The 21,509-nt window shown below is 46.4% G+C and overlaps 1 protein-coding gene across 1 annotated transcript in view; it reads left to right on the top strand.

Annotated features, from left to right (window-relative positions):
* The window catches only part of CNTN2 (contactin 2), a 51,074-nt gene extending 30,797 nt beyond the window's left edge, over positions 1 to 20,277 (top strand). The window contains exons 7-23 of the mRNA XM_074936301.1: positions 422 to 521; positions 840 to 1,015; positions 2,024 to 2,160; positions 2,780 to 2,909; positions 3,889 to 4,039; positions 5,606 to 5,733; positions 6,180 to 6,355; positions 6,608 to 6,728; positions 7,095 to 7,253; positions 7,382 to 7,531; positions 8,709 to 8,779; positions 9,293 to 9,527; positions 10,001 to 10,116; positions 10,800 to 10,986; positions 11,806 to 11,918; positions 12,016 to 12,184; positions 13,110 to 20,277. Coding sequence (XP_074792402.1) covers positions 422 to 521; positions 840 to 1,015; positions 2,024 to 2,160; positions 2,780 to 2,909; positions 3,889 to 4,039; positions 5,606 to 5,733; positions 6,180 to 6,355; positions 6,608 to 6,728; positions 7,095 to 7,253; positions 7,382 to 7,531; positions 8,709 to 8,779; positions 9,293 to 9,527; positions 10,001 to 10,116; positions 10,800 to 10,986; positions 11,806 to 11,918; positions 12,016 to 12,184; positions 13,110 to 13,219 — 2,429 coding nt within the window. The 3' untranslated portion in view covers positions 13,220 to 20,277. The remainder of the gene's footprint in view (positions 1 to 421; positions 522 to 839; positions 1,016 to 2,023; positions 2,161 to 2,779; positions 2,910 to 3,888; positions 4,040 to 5,605; positions 5,734 to 6,179; positions 6,356 to 6,607; positions 6,729 to 7,094; positions 7,254 to 7,381; positions 7,532 to 8,708; positions 8,780 to 9,292; positions 9,528 to 10,000; positions 10,117 to 10,799; positions 10,987 to 11,805; positions 11,919 to 12,015; positions 12,185 to 13,109) is intronic.
* Positions 20,278 to 21,509: the final 1,232 nt, after the last annotated feature.

Raw genomic sequence — 21,509 nt, 5'->3', positions numbered from 1 at the left:
GTTGGAATGATTATTTTAATGCTTCTGGGATTTCATTGTATTGTGCGATTAATGAACATGTCGGGGGCACCTACTGCGTGGGATAGGCATCTTTTTATCATTTTAAATCTAAATAAATACAATTATCCCTGTTTCACAGATGGGAAACTGAGCCACAGAGAAGTTAAGTGACTCGCCCAGCATCATGAAGTGAATCTGTGGCGAAGCCAAGAATAGAATGCAGGGCTCTGCTTTAACTACTAGACAATGCTCGAGCAGGCTCTGGATGATAGCTGGAAGGCAGTGCAGCAGCTGCTGTCTTTGAGACTTAAATATGTGCTTTTAGGAGGTGAATCCTTGCAGGGACCTTTGCCTTTTAATGCTTTGTGTGTGCAGTTCTAAAAGCCCAGCAACCTCCTTACCAATGTTTTTCTTTCAGCAGATGCCAGACAGTATGCACCCAGCATTAAAGCCAAGTTTCCTGCCGACACCTATGCCCTGGCTGGGCAGCAGGTGACTCTGGAATGTTTTGCCTTTGGAAAGTGAGTATTCTTGGTCCTTTTTGTTCCACCCTTTGATGGTGGCAGCAGCATTGGAAGAAAGTCACAGACCCTCGGGCCTTCATAACGATGGGTAGAAAGAGCAGCCTCGCTGCCTTAATTCCCAGTGCAGAGTAGGGCGAGGGGCCAAGCCACCATTTCAAAAGGTGGAGATTCTGTCCTGTCCGCCACGCTGAGGGTGCGGGGGTAGCTGTGGAAGGCAATTACGCTGCACTATATTTTGCTGCACTGGATTGGATTATATGTTGCACTGCGCATTAGTCCCTGCAGTTTTGCTTCACTGCGTTTGCTTTTACATAGCCCTGTCCCTCGGATAAAGTGGCGAAAGGTGGACAGCTCACAGTCCTCCAAGTGGATCTCCAGTGAGCCCCTCCTGCAGATCCAAAACGTGGACTTTGAAGATGAAGGCACTTACGAGTGTGAGGCTGAAAATGCTAAGGGAAGAGACACCTACCAGGGCCGCATTATTATTCAGGGTAAGGCCCTTAAACAGGTCCCTTCCCAAAGCACAAGGAGCCCCAGGCAGTGAGCTGAGCCCTGGGGAGGGAACTGGTTGCATCTGAACCAGCCCTAATCAAATCCACAACAGAACCCTACTAAACACATGCACAGCTTTCTGGTTTCCCCTTTCTTTCAACACAGCTGAGCTCTAGTAGGGATGAATGAAAACCTACCAAAAAGAGTTATCTCTTGAGCAACTAACAGAGAGATGAGATAACAGAGCTAGACCCCAGCTGGGTGTATCAGATTCAGCTCTCAGTCCAAACCTCCCCAAAGAACAGGGGTATTTGTATCCAGGGTCACAGACTGAATCCACTACACAAGTCTGACAGAGCTATAATCAAGTCCTCCAACCCAGATCCAGCCTTCCCCACCACTCAGCGCTGATTGGATTTAGGGCTCCTTTTCATTTCTAGAGAGAGGAGTCACCGTGTTCTTACTCATATCTGGACTTTCCCATCATGCGGTAGGAATAGTTTGGATGAGGGTTGTGGGCTGGGGGACCCACAGGCTACAGCTACGCTAGGAGTTAGGGGTGTGATTCCTCTGCTCGTGCACACACGCTCATGCTAGCTCGAGACGGGAGTGTAGCTGTGGTAACACGGTTAGTGGCAGTCAAGGCATGGCTGAGCCATGCCAAGTACATACCCACCAGTTTCAGGCGGGTTTGTACTCTGCACAGCCTCCGCTCCTGCTACCCATGCGACCGTGGCTATGCTGCTATTGATCCTGGCATTAGCCCGACGAGAGCTAGCACGAGTGCATGGCCATGTGTAAGGGAATCACAGCCCTCACTCATACTGTAGATGCAGCCAGAGAGAAGAATCAGCCTGGCCTCTGTACACAGGAGGCAAAGGCTATTGCTATGGGGTAACGTGCAGTGATATATCACTCCGTTCCCATGCCTGTGCCACCGTGTGCCTGGCATGAGCAGCCTCCCACCTGACCTTCTGGGCTCCTACATCGCTCTTGCCCCTTTGCAGCTCAGCCAGAGTGGCTGAAGGTGATCACAGACACGGAAGCAGACATTGGATCTGACCTACGCTGGAGCTGTGCAGCAGCTGGCAAGCCAAGGCCTATGATCAGATGGCTCCGGAATGGGCAGCCGTTAACCTCTCAGGTACCACAGCCCTTGCTTGGAACAGTGAAGGGTGCACCTCTCCCGGTACACGTGTCCCTGACCTGCAATAGACCCTACTGTTCCAGTCCTAGAGCCCCACGTGGTTCTGCCAGTTTACCTCAGTCCTCACCTGTAACATCCCCTCCTCTTTTGGCTCCATGACCCTGCCCAGCAGACTGCCAACTGCACTGATGTGGGTGACAGTTCTACCCGCTCCCCTCCCGCCCCGAAGGGAAGTTGGTGAGACTGCCAAGCTCATTTCACATGTTTATTCTCATCACGCCATTCTCCAGTCACTCTCCACTGTTACCAGCAGCCCTGGGACCTTACATCCAGGCCTTGGGGCGGGAAAGCCTCCTCAGAGAGTGGTGCTTACCTCAGACCAGTCACTGATCAGTCAGTACATACCTACACACTTCACTGCACTGGCACTCGGCTACCACAGTGATGAGAGCCCTGTGAATGCTTGGCTAAAAAGGCATTTGATAGACAGAAAAACTATATAAACTTTGGAACAAGCCAGCATAGGAGCAGAAATGAAACTCGGCTTTGAACACCTGGTTCTTGAGTCTCGTTTTCTTTGTTCCCATCTAATCCGCTGATGCTCCTGTTTGCACAGAACCGCATCGAAGTGAGCAGCGGAGAGCTGAGACTTTCCAAGCTAGCCCTGGAGGACTCTGGCATGTATCAGTGTGTAGCTGAGAACAAACACGGCACAGTATATGCAAGTGCTGAATTAACAGTGCAAGGTAACTCATCGTTTTCCCAAGGGTCCCCCGGGTTTCCAAGGACAATCTAGACACTGCAGTGTTGTAGACACAGTCCGAACACATTTACTGTATTCGTACGCTACATTTTTCATCTCAGTCCTTTACAAGCACCCAAGAACCACTTACCCACCACAGAAATGCAGCACCTCTGGGATAGGGCACATCTATTACATGTTTGCATACATGTAGTTCTCCTAAAAGATAGATGGTTCTGGAGAATTAACTCCTCTGCTTCGCCTGAGAACAGACACTGCACCAACTACAGCAGTGTGGCGTGGTCACCAAACTGCACGACAATAGAACTCTAACCATTTCCCCCCCACTACGCAGTTTTCCCTTGACCTCGGAACGGGGGCTGAGAAAATAGTTCAGCACCCATGACCCAGTCGGTCTGTTGTGGCTGGCAGCAAAGGGGAACTGGGCAGATCCCAACCTCATTTCACAGAGACCAAACAGCGATCACAAGATGCTGTCTTGGTGTTGATACTGGTCTAAGGCTGGATTTGAACCAGCAGCTTAGCAGTGAAATGCTCTAAGCAGCAGCTGTTTAACAGCAAGTAAAGCAGAATTTCCGATCCAGTTGAAAGGGGAAATTTTAGGGGACATTAGGTATTTACACCGATTGGAATTTTGCTCAGGACACTGAAGCGAACATCCCCATCCTCTTTGAAATTGGCTGGTTGTGGGTCTTGGCAAAGACCTTGCGAGCATTAAGGTCATATCCCCATTGCCAAGCGTGCTACATCGGAATCAGGTAGCATCTCTCATGGTTGATGATGGAACAGCCAAATCAATCCAGCAGTCATTGAGCAGTGAAGGAATTGCTCATCCATCATGCTATTGTTATACAGCTATTGTCATGCAGTTTGGTGACACACCAGAATCCAGTTACGCTGCAGCTTTACCATGCTCATAGATCAGTATTTGAGAAGATCCCTTAATCCTCTTTTCTTCTTAGCCTTAGCGCCAGATTTTCGGCTAAACCCCGTGAAGCGGTTGATACCAGCAGCCCGAGGTGGGGAGGTCATCATCCCGTGCCAGCCCAGAGCAGCACCAAAGTCCATTGTGCTCTGGACCAAAGGAACTGAGCTCCTGATCAACAGTAGCAGGTACTAGCACCAAGTCTGCTTCTAGCTAGGAACAACAACAGCTAAAAATATGTTTTCCTTGCAGAAGACCACCCAGCTGTTAATTGGTGGCCCTCTAGTTAGCACCCTTTACTATCATGCTAGATCTGGGTCAATTTGCTAGGCCCTGGGAATGTGAAAGCCTTTTGTATTGCTCGGCAGCAAGCCCTCTGGCAGATGTAGGAGCTACATGCATTTGGGCCTTCCTCAGCCAGATGGATGGCCTTGGGGGATGGGAGGAACAAACTGCAGGAAAGAAATGGAGGGTGAACAAAACCCTCTGAAAAAGTGCCCCTCCTGGTCACAGGGCGCACTCACTGCTCGCAGCGCCTCTCGCTGGCTGTTCTGGGACCGAGCTGTGTCAGTCTTGCATTCTCCCTCCAGTGGTATTTTCCCCATCCTGTCTCGCCATGCGGCCCCTTTCACTCCAGGAACTGCAGTCTCCTCTTCGTGGCTTGGTCCTCCAGGCAGGTCACTAAGGTCTTCCCCCTTCCAGGGAATTCACAGTCTTTCCAGACCCGTTGTCTGGCTGGTGTCTCCAATGCCCTTTGCCATTCCCCAGTGGCTGGTAGGGCACCCAGGCCTACCCTCTACACTGGGTTCCAGCCCAAGGACCCTATAACAACTCACTCCTTGCTGCTGTTTTTCTGGTCTTCTTCCAACATCACTGGCTCTCACCCTCTCCTTGCCAGTCTCCAACTCCCTCCACTCAGGGAGGGACGGCAGCCTACTTCACTGAAGTGTTTCCCAGCAGCAGCCGCAGTTTGCAGCCCGCTACCTGGCTTTATACAGCCCCCCTGTTCCTGCAGAAGTGAGCTTTTTCCCAATCAGTTGCCTCCTCATAGCCTAAGGCTCCCCTGCTTGCAGCCTAATTAGCTGATTGGGCCCACCTGGCCTAACTCAGCTCTTGCAGGGCTCGTGTGGGGAACACACCCCATCACGCTCCACCAAGTCCCACGTGGGTTGGCTATCCCCAGAGGCTGAGATAAGTGGAGTAGGTTTGCTTCCCCATGAACCAAAAAAATGGTAAAAACCAAAGAGAGTTCAAGGTGAAATGGAAGCAAAAATCCTGAGCCCTCCAGCTAATCAACATGGAAGAGCAACATGGAGCACCGATTACCCGTACTCCGTTTTAGGGAATGCTCACATTCTTGCATTTCAGAGCTTCCACAGAGGGTACATTACATAGGACTGAACATCAAAGATCCCTTCTTTATAAAAGCTAGTGACGTTTGCTGCACTCCATTTGCTTCTTCTTTAAAAGAAAAGGAGGACTTGTGGCACCTTAGAGACTAACCAATTTATTTGAGCATAAGCTTTTGTGAGCTACAGCTCACTTTTTCTTTTTGCGAATACAGACTAACACGGCTGCTGTTCTTCTTTAAAAAGTCTTACCTAGATTTTGCAGCCTGGTCTTTATGACCTGCATCCCTAGAGAAGTCAGCAGCATCTGGGAATTCCATTTTGAAGTGGGTGCACACAGTGAATAGGACTGTTGTCCATGCCACTTTAATCTTACTTATTGCTGAGGCTCTTTTCCTTCTCCAGGGTGACTATTACCCCAGATGGCACCTTGATCCTCCGGAATATCAGCAAATCTGATGAGGGGAAGTATACCTGCTTTGCTGAGAATTTCATGGGAAAAGCCAACAGCACAGGAATCCTCTCAGTTCGAGGTAGAGATATTTGGCTTGTACTTGAGCTGAAGCAGCAAGGAGGGTGCTAAGAGTGTCCTAACATGAAGGGGGACACATTTCCTTCTCCGATTCCCAGAAAATAATCCGGTTCTCAGAGGGACTCACACCCTTAACTCATTTCAGTCATCAGGACAATCCTTCAGTTCCACCCACCCTTCCACAAAGGTTACCATGAGCAATTGGCCCTGACAAAATATTTCTATTTTGCATCTAATTTAATCCTTTTCTGCCCCTTGGAAAACTATTGATGGTTCCTAGTTAGAGAGAGACAAAAACAGGGGTGGTTTTGGCTTTGCAATTCCTTGCTGATCAGATTTTGGTTTTGCAAAGTCAAACCCCAAATCAGCCTGTGTGTTGTTAACCGGACAATGACTGGTGCATGGAGGTTACATCTGCAACTAACAGCCCTCTCACCTCCTCTGCAGATGCCACCAAAATCACCCTGGCACCATCTAGTGCTGACATCAACTTAGGCGAAAACATTACCCTGCAGTGCCATGCCTCCCATGACCCAACTATGGACCTAACTTTCACCTGGTCCCTGGAGGACTTCCCCATTGACTTTGAAAAGTCTGAAGGGCACTACAAGCGAGCTAGCAGGGTGAGTATCAAGGGGTTCTGTGCCGATGCCCTCTCCAGAAACCTGGGGCAAAGGGAGAAACAAAACATCCTGAGTCCCATTTGCCACCGTGTCTTTGGCTCTTCTAGGATGTTTCCAATTTGCCAATCCTCTTGACCTTGCTGGGAGAGCCCTGGGTTTTAATGCCTGCGTCTCTTTTGCCAACTCATATGTTGTGTGGTCCCCAAGCTTGCTCTGACGTTTCCCCCATTGCCGTCTTTCTCTCCTGCATAGAAAGAGGCTATTGGGGACCTCGCCATCCTGAATATTCAGCTGAGGCACTCCGGGCGGTACACATGCACAGCCCAGACAGTCGTGGACAGCGCATCTGAGTCGGCCATGCTGGTTGTAAGAGGTAATTTTTTTGGCCGTTCCTTCCCACATCCTGCATGCAGCGTACAACGAGCCCGAACAAACTGGATTCCCCGCCAGGGACCAACATGCTCTCACACCCGAAAACCTCCTACCAAGAGCTCTGTAAATTCCTCATGATCTGCGACACACATTTAAACCGCGAGAAGGGAATTAGAATCCAGCGGAGGTTCCACCCCAGATCCCAAACGTTTTAAGGGAGGAAAAATTTTGAGGCTACACTTTTTACGCTTAGGGGTACAACGGCCTGATTATGACCTACCACCTGGGATGTTGCTTGAAGAGCAACAAGCCCTGCTGACTCCCCCATGTGGCTGTTAATGTGACTGTCCTTCTCTCACTGTGGTAGGACCTCCTGGGCCCCCTGGGGGCGTGGTGGTGGTGGACATCAGTGACACTGCCATCCAGCTGAGCTGGAGCCGTGGCTTTGATAACCACAGTCCGATTGCCAAATACACCATCCAGGCCCGCACCCTACTCTCCAACAAATGGAAGCAAGTGCGCACCAGTAAGTGTTTTCACGGCAGCAGCCGTGCCTTTGCCCACACAGATTGCTCTGGGATGGAATTATTTTTTTTTTTGCTTTTTGACTGCCACTTGCTCTATTTGTTGTATTCTCATGTTATTGGGTTATAGATCCTGCAAATATTGAGGGCAATGCAGAGACAGCCCAGGTGGTGAACCTCATTCCCTGGATGGACTACGAATTCCGTGTCCTAGCCAGCAACATCCTTGGAGCTGGGGATCCTAGTGGGCCCTCCAGCAAAATCCGCACCAAAGAAGCCGGTAGGTGCATATACGCTCAGGGTTAGAAGGAGACATCAGGGATCATCTATCCTTACCCCTCTGCAATGGAACAGGATGGTTTGCATGCTCACTTAGGCATTGCCACAAGTTCATCATCTCACTGAGTATTCCTAGAGATGGTGATGACACAAAATATGCCTTCTTCTTTACCCATTTACATGCCAAAGATAAAGGCGCAACAGTGCTGGATGACTGCTTCACAAGTGTTATTTACTATATGTTAACCACTGACAATGAGCTCAGCCTTGTGCAAAATGCAAAATAAAGACAGTCCCAGCCCTGAGTATTTGACACTCTGAGAACTTTATAGGATCCTAGTGGTAAGAAATGGAAAAGAGCTATTTGATTCTCAACCAGGGGTATGTGTACCCCTAGGGGTACTCAGAGGTTTTCTGGGGGTACAGCGACTCATCTAGATAGTTGCCTAGTTTTACAAGAGGCTACATGAAAAGCACTAGCAAAGTCAGTACAAACTAAAACGTCATACAGTGACATGTTTATACTATATCAGTGTTTCTCAATCGGGCGGGGGTGTCAGAATTTATTTTATAAGAATGAGAACATCAGCAATTTTTCAATAATAGTGAGCTGTGTCACTTTGGTATTTTTATGTCTGATTTTGTAAGCAAGCAGTTTTTAAATGAGGTGAAACTTGGGGGTACGCAAGCCAGATCAGTCTCCTACACGGGATACTGTAGTCTGGAAAGGTTGAGAACCACTGTCCAACCCACTGCAAGGACAGGGTGAAGTCCCCTGTGGACAGCTTACTGTATATTAAATCAGTACTACTCTTGGTTGTATTGCTCAGGAGCTTGAAGTGCAAGATTGGCACAAGAAACGCTCTGAATGTGTGTGGTGAACTGGCAGCTCACACCTAACACAATTTCACCCATGCTATACTTTTTAGGGCTTGGTTTTCACAGGCTCTGAAAACTCACATCTCCAGCTGAACTTAGTAAGGACTGTTGGAGTTCAGAAGCTCTGAAAATCACACCTAAAATACCTTCAGTATTAATGGTTAGAACCAGATGGGCCAGCGCAGGTTTGAGAGTTGATGGAAGTTGGTTTTTCCCAGGTTTTGAAGCATGGGTGCTTTTCTTTCACTGTTTTGTTTTTAAACTCATACATTCCTTCTCTTTCTGGGGGAATATAACAGCCCCTACTGTGGCACCATCTGGGCTCAGTGGAGGAGGAGGGGCCCCCGGTGAGCTCATCATCAACTGGACGGTAAGTTGGCAGCAGGCACAGGCCAACAAAGAGTGCAGAAAAAGGGAGACAGGCTTGGCTCTGAAAAGGGAGCAGAGAGGCGCTACAAAGGGAGACAAAACAGAGAAGGGGGGTGAAAAGGAGATGAAAGCAAAGATGGAAGAAAAAGGGGGGATATGTAAACTACCACTTTGATATGATCCTGATTCCACTGCAGACTCTAGAGGGAGCAGATACGGGCCTTTCTATACAAATATAAAGGATGTGGGCTATTTTCTTGTGACTGTCACAAGATTCCAGGAGCAGAGGCCATAAGAAAACACAAAATATCACAAGACTTGTGGTAACACTGCAAGGCTTAGCAACACTGCAGTGGCGTTGATGCTGTACTACAGAGCCATTTCAGTGGGATTTGCACACACATGCCCAAGGGCAGAATTCCGTCTACTGTATCGATCAAATCTATTGCATGCACTATGGGTATAAAATGAGCGCCGGGCCAATGTCTCCGTTTGTTCTTGCCCCATATCGTAGCCAATGCTGCGGGAGTACCAGAACGGAGATGGCTTTGGATACATCCTGTCGTTCCGCAAGCAAGGCACTCAGGCGTGGAAGACCGCACAGGTGCCCCACCCAGAGTCGCTGCACTATGTTTACCGCAACGAGAGCATTGGGCCCTACACCCCATTTGAAGTGAAAATCAAAGCATACAACAGGAAGGGGGAGGGACCAGAGAGCCTGACTGCCATTGTGTACTCTGCAGAGGAAGGTAAGGAGGGACTGTGGTGACTCCGTCTGATGCGCCTGCTACTGCTTCTTCTGAGAGAAGCTATTCCAGTCTAATAGATATCACTGCTAGGAATTGTTTCCTGTTATTAGAAGGTCGGTTGACCTTGGTTTGAGGATTAGGCTAGAAGTGCTCACATGGTGCCTTGTAATACAAACACACACGTTCTCCTAAGTGCACCTACAAAGATACACCCACTGCAGAAGAAGAGACATTCAGCTCCCAAGAGCTCCTGTCGCACACCACCCCAAGCCAGGCTGCCCTCCTGGTTACATAAAATCCACATTCACAGCTTCAATTAATGTTGCCTCCAGTGAGCAGTGCCTTCTCTAGCCACCCCATAGCCACAGAGCTGGCCTCTGGCCATGAAACCACTCCTTCCGGGGCAGTGACCCTGTCACCTGCTGTCATGAAACAGACTTCTGTTGCTGGGTTTTTCTTCCGTCCTTTGCCAGAACCAAAAGTGGCTCCCTCCAGGGTTACAGCCAAGGCCGTTTTGTCCTCGGAAATGGACGTGTCGTGGGAGCCCGTTGAGCAGGGAGACACGAATGGAGTCCTTCTGGGCTACGAGGTAAGGGAATGGAAGGGCTAGAACAAGGACTGAGACTCAGGCTGGAGCACACAATGAGGCAAATCAGTTATCTCCCTAGGCTACAGGAAGTGAAAGCAAACAACATGGCTGCAGGGCCTCCATTTTCAAGGGCGCAGGAGGGGGTTGGGGGATTCCAGCATCCACTCTGCTGTAGGCGATGCTGATTCTATGCAGCCAGTACTAGTACCACTAGAGAAACTGTCATGATGGGATTTCCCATTCCTGCCACCTGCCATTCCACAGCCAGTGGCTTTGATCCTGGCCACAGGCCGAGCAAGATGCACAGGGCCAAATACTGAGGGCACCTATGACTCCAGTAGGAGCTGACATGAGTAAAAAACTGAGTAAGAGCCCCAGGGTTTGGCTAATAATCCCCTGTATGAAAATGGCAGTCAACCTACAATCTGAGTTTCCGAGGGCTTCTCTGGAAAATGTGTCAATCATGGTAAAATTAAAAAAAAAAAAAAAAAACAGAATTGGAGGGGGGTCAGGATGACCCGCAGCCTGATACACCTGAGCTCCTCCGGCACAGAGAGAGTGACTCCTAAGGCAACTGCTCCAGCACCCAGGTCTCCTGCATTGGGTGGAGTGGGCCTGGTACTCACAAGTGCAAATGGCTCAATGGCTTAGGTGCTAAGACCTCTGTGTACTCGTCTGTTTAGATCCGGTACTGGAAGGATGGCGATAAAGAGGCAGCAGCGGACAGAGTGAGGACGGCAGGTCTCGTCACCTCAGCTCACGTGACAGGCCTGAACCCCAACACAAAGTACCACATGACAGTCAGAGCTTACAACCGGGCTGGAACGGGGCCAGCCAGTCCCTCTACCAACATCACAACAACAAAGCCACGTGAGTGAGCGCCAAGCACAACGGCTATATTTTCTCCCTGTTGGATCAGTGGCAAAAGACCAGGGTTGATTCTAAGGTTTGACAGTTTAGAATCTGCTCAGACAAAAATGTGTTATATACAATAAGAAGTGTCAATCTGAGCTTTCCGCTGGTATCAGGCATTTGTTTTTAGCTCAGAAAGATTGAGATGTTGGTCCCCAAATCATATCATTCGAATAATCATTGCTATTGATTTTCTCTCTATTTGAATTCTAGCATGAATTTAGCACCCGTTTTCCGGAGAGCTGCTGCTGAAGCTAGGCACCAATGCTTTATACCTGAGGATAGCCAGGAAATCCCTAACTTCTAGAATTAATTATTACTCACCCACTCTGCCAGCTTTTGAGACATCAGCTACTAATATGTTGCCAATGAAATAAAACAAACAGCTAATGATAATCCGATTTGAGGTGAATGTAAGGTGTGAAAGCTCACAACACACAAGGTCTAGAAACAGTTTGACAAATGAGCAAGAATGCTTTCAAGCTGAGAACTGTTCCCAGCTGTGTGCTGGGAGTCAATCAGAAAGAACCATTTCAAATCCAGCAAAGGGAAAACCTGATTTGTTGCCAGTTATATCGGGTTGTTTTTTATTCAGATGACTCTAGCCGAAATGCTCTCCTGCTATTCCTAGCCATGTTAGTGCTACCTACCCTCCAAGTTAGCCAGTGGGTCTCAGAAGGTGACCTGATAGCCCTTGGTCTCGGCTACAGCATCCCTCCTTTTGCTTTCTTCTGTTTCTCATCCTCACTGAACTCTCAATCATCTTTTATCTCCTAGCCCCAAGGAGGCCACCTGGTAACATCTCCTGGACATTTTCCGGCTCCAGTGTCAGCGTCATGTGGGACCCTGTGGTTGCAAAGGCGAACGAGTCCACTGTCACTGGATACAAGGTACAGGCAGCACATAGCAAGTTCTTCTCTTCCATACTGTGCTGAACAAAACAAAGAAGGACCCCACGACACTAAACTCAAACGTATCTTCCAACAGATGCTCTACCGGCAGGACTCGCACTCCACTCCCACACTGTACCTGGCCAGCAAGAACCAGATTGAGATCCCAATGCCTGAAGACTCCACTCATGCCCTGGTGCAGATTAGGGCAACGGGGCCAGGAGGAGATGGAGTCCCAGCAGAGGTTCACATCCTCAGAAATGGCGGTGCGTCTGCTCTGCTCTTCTTTCTCCTTTCCCTGCCTTATTCCCTTGCACATGTCCCACAAGTGGACACTCATTTACCTTGGTCACGTACCAAATGGCCATTATGCCATAACGTTTTACTGACCCTTGGAAACAATGGTGCATCCAAGGTGGTATGTTAAATTTAGAGGCGCTAATCCTGTATCATTCCTTTCGCTGCCCTATTTTGCACCTATTTTGCACTCAGTCTGGGTCTTTCTTCCAACACAGGCCCATAGAGCAGAATGAACACTGGCTCCAGATCCCACTTCTTCCATCTAGCACATGGGGTGGGAAAGCAGGGGCAGCTCTAGCCCTGGTCTGTAACCTGACCTACTTTCACACATGTGCTTTAGTTAAGGGCACTTTCTGCAAGTACCCTTTTCCAGAACTCAGCTGTGCTGCTGGATTATCCTAGTTAACCCTCTCCCACTTCGCTGTTTGAATTCTTCACATACAGGCAAACTATTATCATGCTTTCCCTTTAGTCTACACTGAAGCTGGGTGTTATTCACTGTCGGCCAAACTCCTTGAAGTCTGTACTCAATATATATTCATTTACAGTGAAAACCTGACTCCTCTGATATCAATGGCAAAGCTCCCATGGATTTCAATGGGGCAAGGATTTCACCCTTAGCTCCGACTCAGGCAAGTTTCCCTTTGAGTTCCATGTTTTGCCTGAGTCCTTCAGGATTTAGCCCACAGTAAATATTATTCTATTCTTTTTGTAAACAAAATTATTTCCTCAAGATGCATCAACAATAAATAAAGCAGCAGCATCCAGCATTCCAAGAAGTAACATTTCACCAAATCCTCACTGGTTCCTTGGGGAAAAAAGAAAACAGGTGGTACCAGTACAACAAGGGAATTATTCATCACGGTTGTTTCTTATTCTTCTCTCTTTCAGGCACAAGTATGATGGTGGAAAATTCTGCAGCCAACCCAGCACTGCATACTGCCGTTATTACGACTAACTCTCTAGTAATGTTGGCTCTGATTGGCTACTTGGAGCTCTGATGCTAGCCAATCCAATTGAGGATCACTGGACACAATTCCTCCTCAGCCTGCACGGAACTATTCGACATTTGGCCGTTGCAACTACAAGTTTGTGCCACAACAGCGCTACAAAACAGGGGGTCGTCAAAATCAATGTAAGGGGGAAGAAAACAAAAGAAACACTCATTTTTTTTTAGAAAGTAGAACGTTTCATACAAGATTTTTTTTAAAAGAAAAAAGAAAAAAAAGAGGAAGAATTGTGTGTGAATTCTGGGAGCCAGCTGTCTTATGTACTTTATCCAGTAGGTTTATTGCCTTACGAAGCCATGTATGAAAATAACCAGACTGCTAAACTAGACTTTTTTTAAAATATGTACATTAGCTTTTGAGGGGAAGATTTCAACGTTATCAGCATGCTCCATATCAACCCCACAGCCATCTCTGAACTGACAGCTCTGGTGTTCAAAGATAAGGGAGAATATTATTGGAGGAGCTTTTCCCAGATCCTGAGCCAAATCAGCTATTTTGCAGCAACCAGCTCAAGGAGAAAAAGCCTCAAAAGAAAGGAATATCTGTGCCCTGCCTATCCTGAAGGCGAGGGATGAGCTTAGTACTTAGGTGGTGAAAAAGAAAGAGAAAATAGATCATAGGTGAAATTGAAATGGTTTTACGTGCCTCTTACTGGCAATGCTGGGGCTGACTTGCAATCCTGTACAACAGGTCACCCTGGCTGTTATGCTAAGAGGTGCAACCTTCAGTATTACCCACATCCTGGGATTGTTTTGTTGTTGTTGTTGTTTTCCCTTTGGGTGTTTTGTTGTTGGGTTGTTTTTTGTTTTGTTTTTTTACTTTTCTCGAATCTAAAATTTGGGGAGATAGATCCAGCCTATTAAAGTGATTTCAGAGGAATTCATCTTCGGCACACAGAGAGGGGCCTTAAAGGGGGAAGAACGCAGACAATTCAACCGAGGATTGGTGACTCAAGGATAGCTGAGGCAGCAGAGTTGCTCTGGGCTCAGAGGAGACTCTTCTCTCTCTCGTGGAAATGATTCCCATCTAGCCAAAGTATTAGCCACGCCCCACGGTTGTGAGATCAAGGTTTAACCAGTGAGTGAGTCTGGCTTTTCACATGCGGGATGCACACAGCCAGCTAATGGGGGGATGCGGATGTGACAGGATGCTCAGCTGTTTCAGTGACTGGTCTGGTTGAGAAAAGTTTGTTGCTTTGCAAAATTTGTAATGCCAGAAGATTGCATGTTCAGAGTAATCCACAACCTGATTCGCTGCTCTCTCTGGTGTTTCTCAGGCTGTCTTCAGGGGTACTTGCCCACATCTTCTTTCTTCATAACTGACGGTATTGCTTACTTGACCAACTTTATTCCATAATTACCTGACCAGGAGGTTACATTTGCCAAACTGTGCAATGGGAAGGAGGAGGATTGAAATACAGTTTCTGTGCTAGGCACCCAATTCCTTGTCCTCTCCAGCTTCGCTGAGATTGAACCAGTGAGGTTAGTTGAGGAATCTTGTTATGACCCTCTGCCATGCATTCATGCCCTCCTGCAATAACTGTATGGAACTGATCCATGATGGGCCTGCAGATTTCAGTGCTGGGATCTCTCTGGGGGAGTAACAGCACCATATCAGCATTAGAAGCAATTCCTTCCTCTTGCCTGCTAAATTCTTCACAAAACTTACCACACAAAATTCTGTTAAAACTTTACAAGAACGTGAGGGGTTTTGGAATAGCTACTACCAACGGTATAAGGGTATTTGAATCCCAACTACATGCTGTAAAGGGACTCTGGCATCCCAGCTACCAGTGTCACTGAGTCTACTGCTTCTCAGAAGGCTACGTATTTTCACAAAATGCCTCTGAGAGGCACTAGCACTGCAAGGATCCCATGAGACTAGAAAGTCATTATCTACAGTGAGCAAATAGTACACTTGACTTATAAGATGGTCAAGTATACCATGTGCTATCCTCTCAATGCATAAGGGTTTATGCAGGTCAGTACCCCAAGTATTCAGATCAGAATACACATCTGGTTTAAGGGCAGATGTTCAAAGGCACAATGGGAATTAGGAGCCCAACAGATCTTTGTGCCTTTGAACATCTGCCCCTTAAAATCTAAGCCTGATCCTGCTACTATTGGTGTATGCAGACCTGCCACTGAAGTTAAGGGGAGTTTTTTGTGTGGATTTGAAGCGATGAAGTAAACGTCCACAAATATAGGGGCCAGATCCTGAGCTCGTGTAAACTGGCATAACTTCATGGACTCCAAAGGTCTTCTAATTTGCAGTAGCTGAGGCCAATCAAGTCAATTGGATCTGCACCTGCAGCTCTTGTTCAGACAAAGGAATTTTGTCCATGAGTAAGGACTGAAGGGTTGGGCTCATGTTTTTAAGGACAGCATATTTTGTACAGACTGGGGAAGTGAAATGAATATCCAGCATCTAGGGCCCAATTCTAAGCATCCACACTTCCCTTGGACTCTCAGGATCAAACCACTGCTAAAGAATGTTTCACAGAGTGATTGTGAAAACTTAGAGGCCTGGGGAAAGCTTTAAGACTCCAGGTGATTTCCTTCTGGATTTGTAGCAAAAATGATTTTCTCCTGAAGATTGCTAGCTGTATTTTTTTTTCCCCCAATCCTAGCTGGTTCATAAACTATGCAGATTGTGTCCAGAGACTAGGGGCTACATTCTGTCTGGACTTCACAGGATTGTGCAGTGAGGATGGAAGGGGCCTGGTAAGTAGAGGAGGGACCAAATAGCCCCCGCCCTTCCTTACACAGTCTGTGTAAGGCTTGGCCAGAATTGCAACCTTTGAGCTAGAAAGTACATAAGAGCTGCTACTGCTATCTTTCCCCCAGGGACCAGATGTGCTATTCTCCCAAAAGGGGGCAAGAAGTGATGGAAAGTAATACACCAGGCAGGCCTAACTGGGGAGTTTGCTGCACCCTTAAACTGATCTACAAAGCGCAACTAAGGGGCTCCAGGAAATATTCTGTTTCCAGTGCTCCCCAAGAGGTTAAACACCACAGTCCAGCCCTCGGTGTCATAGAGGGATCAGGGATAGCTTGCACTAGCTAATCATTTTTAAAGCTATTGTGTGTCCTGGCTCTTATTGCGCATTTAGGAGCTTAGGTGCGTAAATCCCTGCCCATGTAAAGGAGTTATTCCGGCAGCATACACTAGCAAGATCCCAATATAATTGCACAGCATCTGTCCTACACACCATCACAATTTGTTTTCTGGCAAGAGGGGAAGTACACCAGCGGAATTCCTACACAAGAAGCCATGCACACAGTGCGAACGCTGGGAACTGAGATAAAGAATGGGTGTTAATATATTTGGAAAATGAGAGAAATATATGGAGAGGTGGAGGAAAGAGGAAAAATTCAATGGCATGGAAAATTGCTAAACAGTTAGAATGAGAGACCAGACAGAGATGGAGGACTTCCCCTCTCTTGGTTTCCTCTACAAATAAATCACTGAGAGAAACCAAGTGAAGGGCAGTGAGTCATACCAGTCAGATAGGAGAAATGACATACACAGAGTAGAGGGAGCTGATCTGGGGCCTTGCCATCACTACAAAATGTGTATTTTTTACTTCGGGGTGACTAACACTCCTGAGCTACCCCAACGTAAAAACACAGCGAAGACAAGGCATTTAGAATTACCATGAGGTAAACACGAGAGGTCAGCCCCTGGAATGGGTACAGGGCTATTCACCATATGGTTAAACTGAAGTGTTTTTACATCTGAATAGCTCATGCATGCCAGTTATCCCATGGTAATAAATGTACCTTTTCTAGCAGTGAAAACAACGCCATAGCCTCACCAGGATCCCCGCCCATCGCTACCTCTGTTTAATTATGCAGCTTGAATTTCTGCACCATAATCTATTTAGCAACAAATTACCTGCTGGTTCCCCCTAGTGGATTGTTACAGTGTTTATGAATGATAGCTGTTGTCTAAATATAAATTATTATATCTATTTTTGTACATTTTATGTTTAAAAATCTGAACCTATTTTATTGACGTGTTTCTTTTGCTTTGCAAATTATTTTGTGTTATTAATAATGCCTCACTTTGTTATCTCATATCAGAGTTTTCTTGAGCCTTCATCCTTTGTCCCAGTGGAGCTGGGGCAAAGGAGAATTTAGGAATAAAACCTTGCTTGAAAGCTTAGAGATTTGGAGCTGGATCAGTCCTGATGCTTGATCAACCACCTGGCCAGGTGGAAATACCACAGAATTATTTATAGCCAGGGTCATAACAACAATGATACTTAGCTCGAATATGGCATCATATAGCTTCACAGCACTGCACAAATGTGAACTAACAATCCTTGCACCCGTGCTGGTGGAGTACAGAAATATTAATCCTACCTTACAGATGAAGAGACTGGGGCAGAGAGGTTAAATGACCAGCCAAGAGAGTCAATGATGAGCTGAGATTAGAATTCAGGAGTTCTAGGCTTCCATGTATCAAGAGGCTGATGCTGAGGGTTGCAGGATTGGCCTGTGAGCTACTTCCATTGCATTTAAACTGGCTGTTGCACCTCTGGGGAAGAGGAAAGTAGCCTGTTTTCCAAGGGCACCAAGAGGGCCGAGATGTCTGTGTCCCCCTGACTAGTTCAGAGTAGCTAAACTAAAGCATGTGACAGTAGGTATCTGTATAGGATGTGAATGTGTTTTCATTGACTACATTTTAGGCTGAGGGGTGCTCTCACTGGTGAACAGCATTTAGTTACTCCAAGGGAGTTAACGAACTGAGGTTCAGCATCTTTGTCCCGTTCTAACGGAGACTTATTTAAATGGCACTTGTATCTAGACATGGTCCCAAACAAGTGCTTGCAAACCCCACTGTCTGTACCTGCAGCTGTGCCAATTTTAGTGAATTTTATGGCCTTAGGAAAATAAGGGACTTGACATTCCTGGTCAGAGACAAAGTATCTGAGTGTGACAGGGTCTCGAGAATAAGAATTTATAGTTTGGAGATACCAATGGATTTTAAATAGTAGCAACTCATAGCATTTTCCCTGGGGGTTAATGCATTTTTCCAGACATTTTTGTTAAACTGTATCACAGGTACATTTTATGCAACATGTGACAAATTATTTGAATTGGATTTCAAATGTTACAAACTGACCAGTTTTCATGAGTGTGGCTCTAGATTCTAAATAGAGGGAATACATTCTAATATCTAAAATACAGTGGGTAAAATTTACAAATGTACCTAAGCCCCCCTGAAAATCAATTGTCCTCAATTTTAATTCATTAAGGTTTGCACAGTGCTTTGAAAATGTAAAGCGCTATATTAATTAAGTATTATTCTTCAGCATGATTTTTAAACAAAATTTTGTAATATCTTAAGTATATGTAAGACTGTACTGTACACACAAATAGAAATGTGTGATCCAGTGGCCAGAGCAGAGGACTTGGAACAAGGAACTCCCAAGGTCTAATTCTTGTTCCAACACTGTGTCCATCTGTAGCGCTGAGCAAGTCATTTCACCTCTGTGCGAGTCCGTTGTGGGATAATTAAACTAACCTACAGCACCGGTGATTCATTAGTGTACATTTGCAAAGTATTTTGCAGATTGAAAACACAATACATTGTGACTGCTGCATCTTATCTATGGGTTTTTAAATCAATGAGTATTTTCTCCCCCCCGGTTTCTTTCCGTTGGTTTGTGGGGTTTTGTTCCCTCTTGATCTCAAGGAGGGAAGTGGCAGAGAGGGAAAGGAAGCGGATGGTTTAAAGAGCAACAGAGCAGCAAGATGTCACTGAAATATTGTGGATGAAGGTAGAAGCAGAGTGTGGGAAGAAAAATGACCCTTTTGCATTCAGCTAGGGGCAAAGGGCCAATCTCAGGCTTAGAGAGTTAGCTAACACATAGTAGAAGCCTACTGGGGATAAGGCAGTTCTAGTTTTAGTACAACCTGTTACCATGTGTTAAAAATACAACTCCTTTATCTACACTACGAGTTCACTACATATTAGTTATTAGCAGTTAGCTAACACCTGGTAATAAACCCACACCGTTTTTCCTCGTGAAGACAAGGCCAAAGCGGCACTGGTGGATATTCAAACAGGGTCTAAACTATGTGAAATGGCACAACAGACTCAGCCAGAGCCCTCAAAAGGGAGGAAAGGAACAAAGGGGCGTGTGTGAAATTGAACAGGGCTGCCTCAGGCTGTCAGGGGTGGGGTTCAAGGAAGAGGTGTTCAAAGCAAGGAGAGAAAAACAACTTGGCTTCAAAGTAGTTTAAATGGATGCGTTGGCTTTACACCCTGGCATTAAGCTGCAAACCAATTTCCTGCCTCATTAGGAATCCCCTGCATTTAATTGTGATTTAGGGATTAATGCAGGGGACCAGGAGTCAGGATTACAGCACTGCCACCAGCTCTCTGAGAAAAGTAACTTTGCTGAGTCTGTTGTACTCATCTATAGTAATATCTACCTCACAGGGGAGTTGTGAGCTTCAGTAACAGGTGTGAAGTTCTCGGATATCCTCAAGTGACACATGTTACACAGCAGTGACTTACTGATATTTTAAATTAGGTAACATGATATAATCTTCCAACTGATACTATATGATTTTCAACACCAAGCGTTAGGCTTCCAATTATGTCCTCTGGCCAAAATTCTGCACACTAGTACATGGATGTAAATCTGGAGTACTTCAGTGGAACTACTTCAGATTTACAGCAATGCAACAGAGAAGAATGGGTCCCTCTGTGTTTTTGTGTTGGATGGGAGACTGTTTTGTACCTTGCCCAGGGAATCGTTTGGATGGCACTCGAATCACACTCCGCTAATTATTTTAAGATCCCATCTGCATTTAACCTGCAAGGCTCCCCCTGTATTAACTGGTTTAACTCTCTGCTGTGAATATTTTAATCTGACTTCACTATACAGGAACAGGGGCAGTTTTCTTCTCAATTTTGTTGTACACTATTTTTTTAAGAAAAACAAAAAGGTAACATTGTAAACATACTGTATTTACTGTAATTAAAGTTATTTATTGGCTACAGTAGCACGCAGTTCGTAAATAAAGATCTTCAGAGGCTTTAGACACCTGCTTGAGTCCAAAGGATTTATATGCAGCTTTAAACGCAGTTAAGGATTACAGAACGGCTTGTTTAGAGAGCTGAGAATGGGATTGGAAAGCTTGCAGCGGAAGCTGGATCGGTTGTGTGGCTAAGCTAAAGAGCATTTGAAAGCACTAAGCTCACACAAAATGAAAGGCTGACTGTCACTTGGCAAACAACTTTGTGAAAGAGAGTGGTGGGTTTTTCCACCAAAAAACAGTCCAGTAATGAGACTGCGCTGATGTTCTGGCCAAGTTCCATCTCAGGTAATTGTCTACTGCTAGACATCCCGGGATGTAGGGACACTTCCTCTAATTTTTCTCCAAGATTGGTGGCAGAGACTTGCACCTGCATTTTAGAGGTGGATGCAGCAAAATCCACAATATATACCGAGGGCCAAATTCAGCCTGAACCTAAACACTGACTTCTGTGGGAGTTACTTACATGGCGTCTGAATTTGGTCAAGGGTCTGTCAAGCATTCTGGGAATCATTGGAACAAGGGCCCTATAGAAGTGCAAGATACTTCCAGGCAACCCTGAAAAAATACACCTTTGCTAAAATGGTGAAGGAAGACCCTAGGGACCCTTTTTTAAAAAGGGAGGGCAACTAAGTGAAACCCTCCCAAATCTCACCTTCGGATGCTCAGAACTAAGGTGCCTAACTGGGTGCCCGCCTGCCTATCTGACTTCCCAAGTGCAGGATCTGGACACCACATTTGAAAATATGTCCCCAAGAGAGACGATCCTTCAGTGCTGGCATCTGTATTTTACTCTGAAGATTTCCAGACAGTAAAAATGAGGCTCAACTCATATCCTCAGAACTTTCTAGATCTGGACCCAAACATTTCAGCTCAGGCCCACCCCTTCCCACTAAAGTCAATTAGCAAAATCTAGTGCTTTGGTGGGCACCAGCTGCAGATTTAGTCATGGTGTCAAAGGACTCTCTGATAAAATCTCCAGCAGGAGGTGGGGATCTTGACAGTTTTAGTGTCACTTGCTCCTCACCCCAGAGTGAAGCAAACACAAACACACCCCCATGATAAAGCAGCAGCTGCCCTGCTGAGCTGAGGAGACAGGAAAACCCCATCTATCCCTAATCCATCACCATTTACACAGTGTCATCCACTGTTTGGGGCACCCTTTGTTCCTCAGGGAGGTATTTTTACTAGCCCACTGCTTATTTTTGTTTCTCTGTGGAAGGGAA

The sequence above is a fragment of the Natator depressus genome, chromosome 21 (genome assembly GCF_965152275.1).
Source record: "Natator depressus isolate rNatDep1 chromosome 21, rNatDep2.hap1, whole genome shotgun sequence".
NCBI lineage: Eukaryota > Metazoa > Chordata > Testudines > Cheloniidae > Natator > Natator depressus.
The sequence above is the reverse complement of the archived record's forward strand: the minus strand, read 5'-3'. Positions and strand labels throughout refer to the sequence as shown.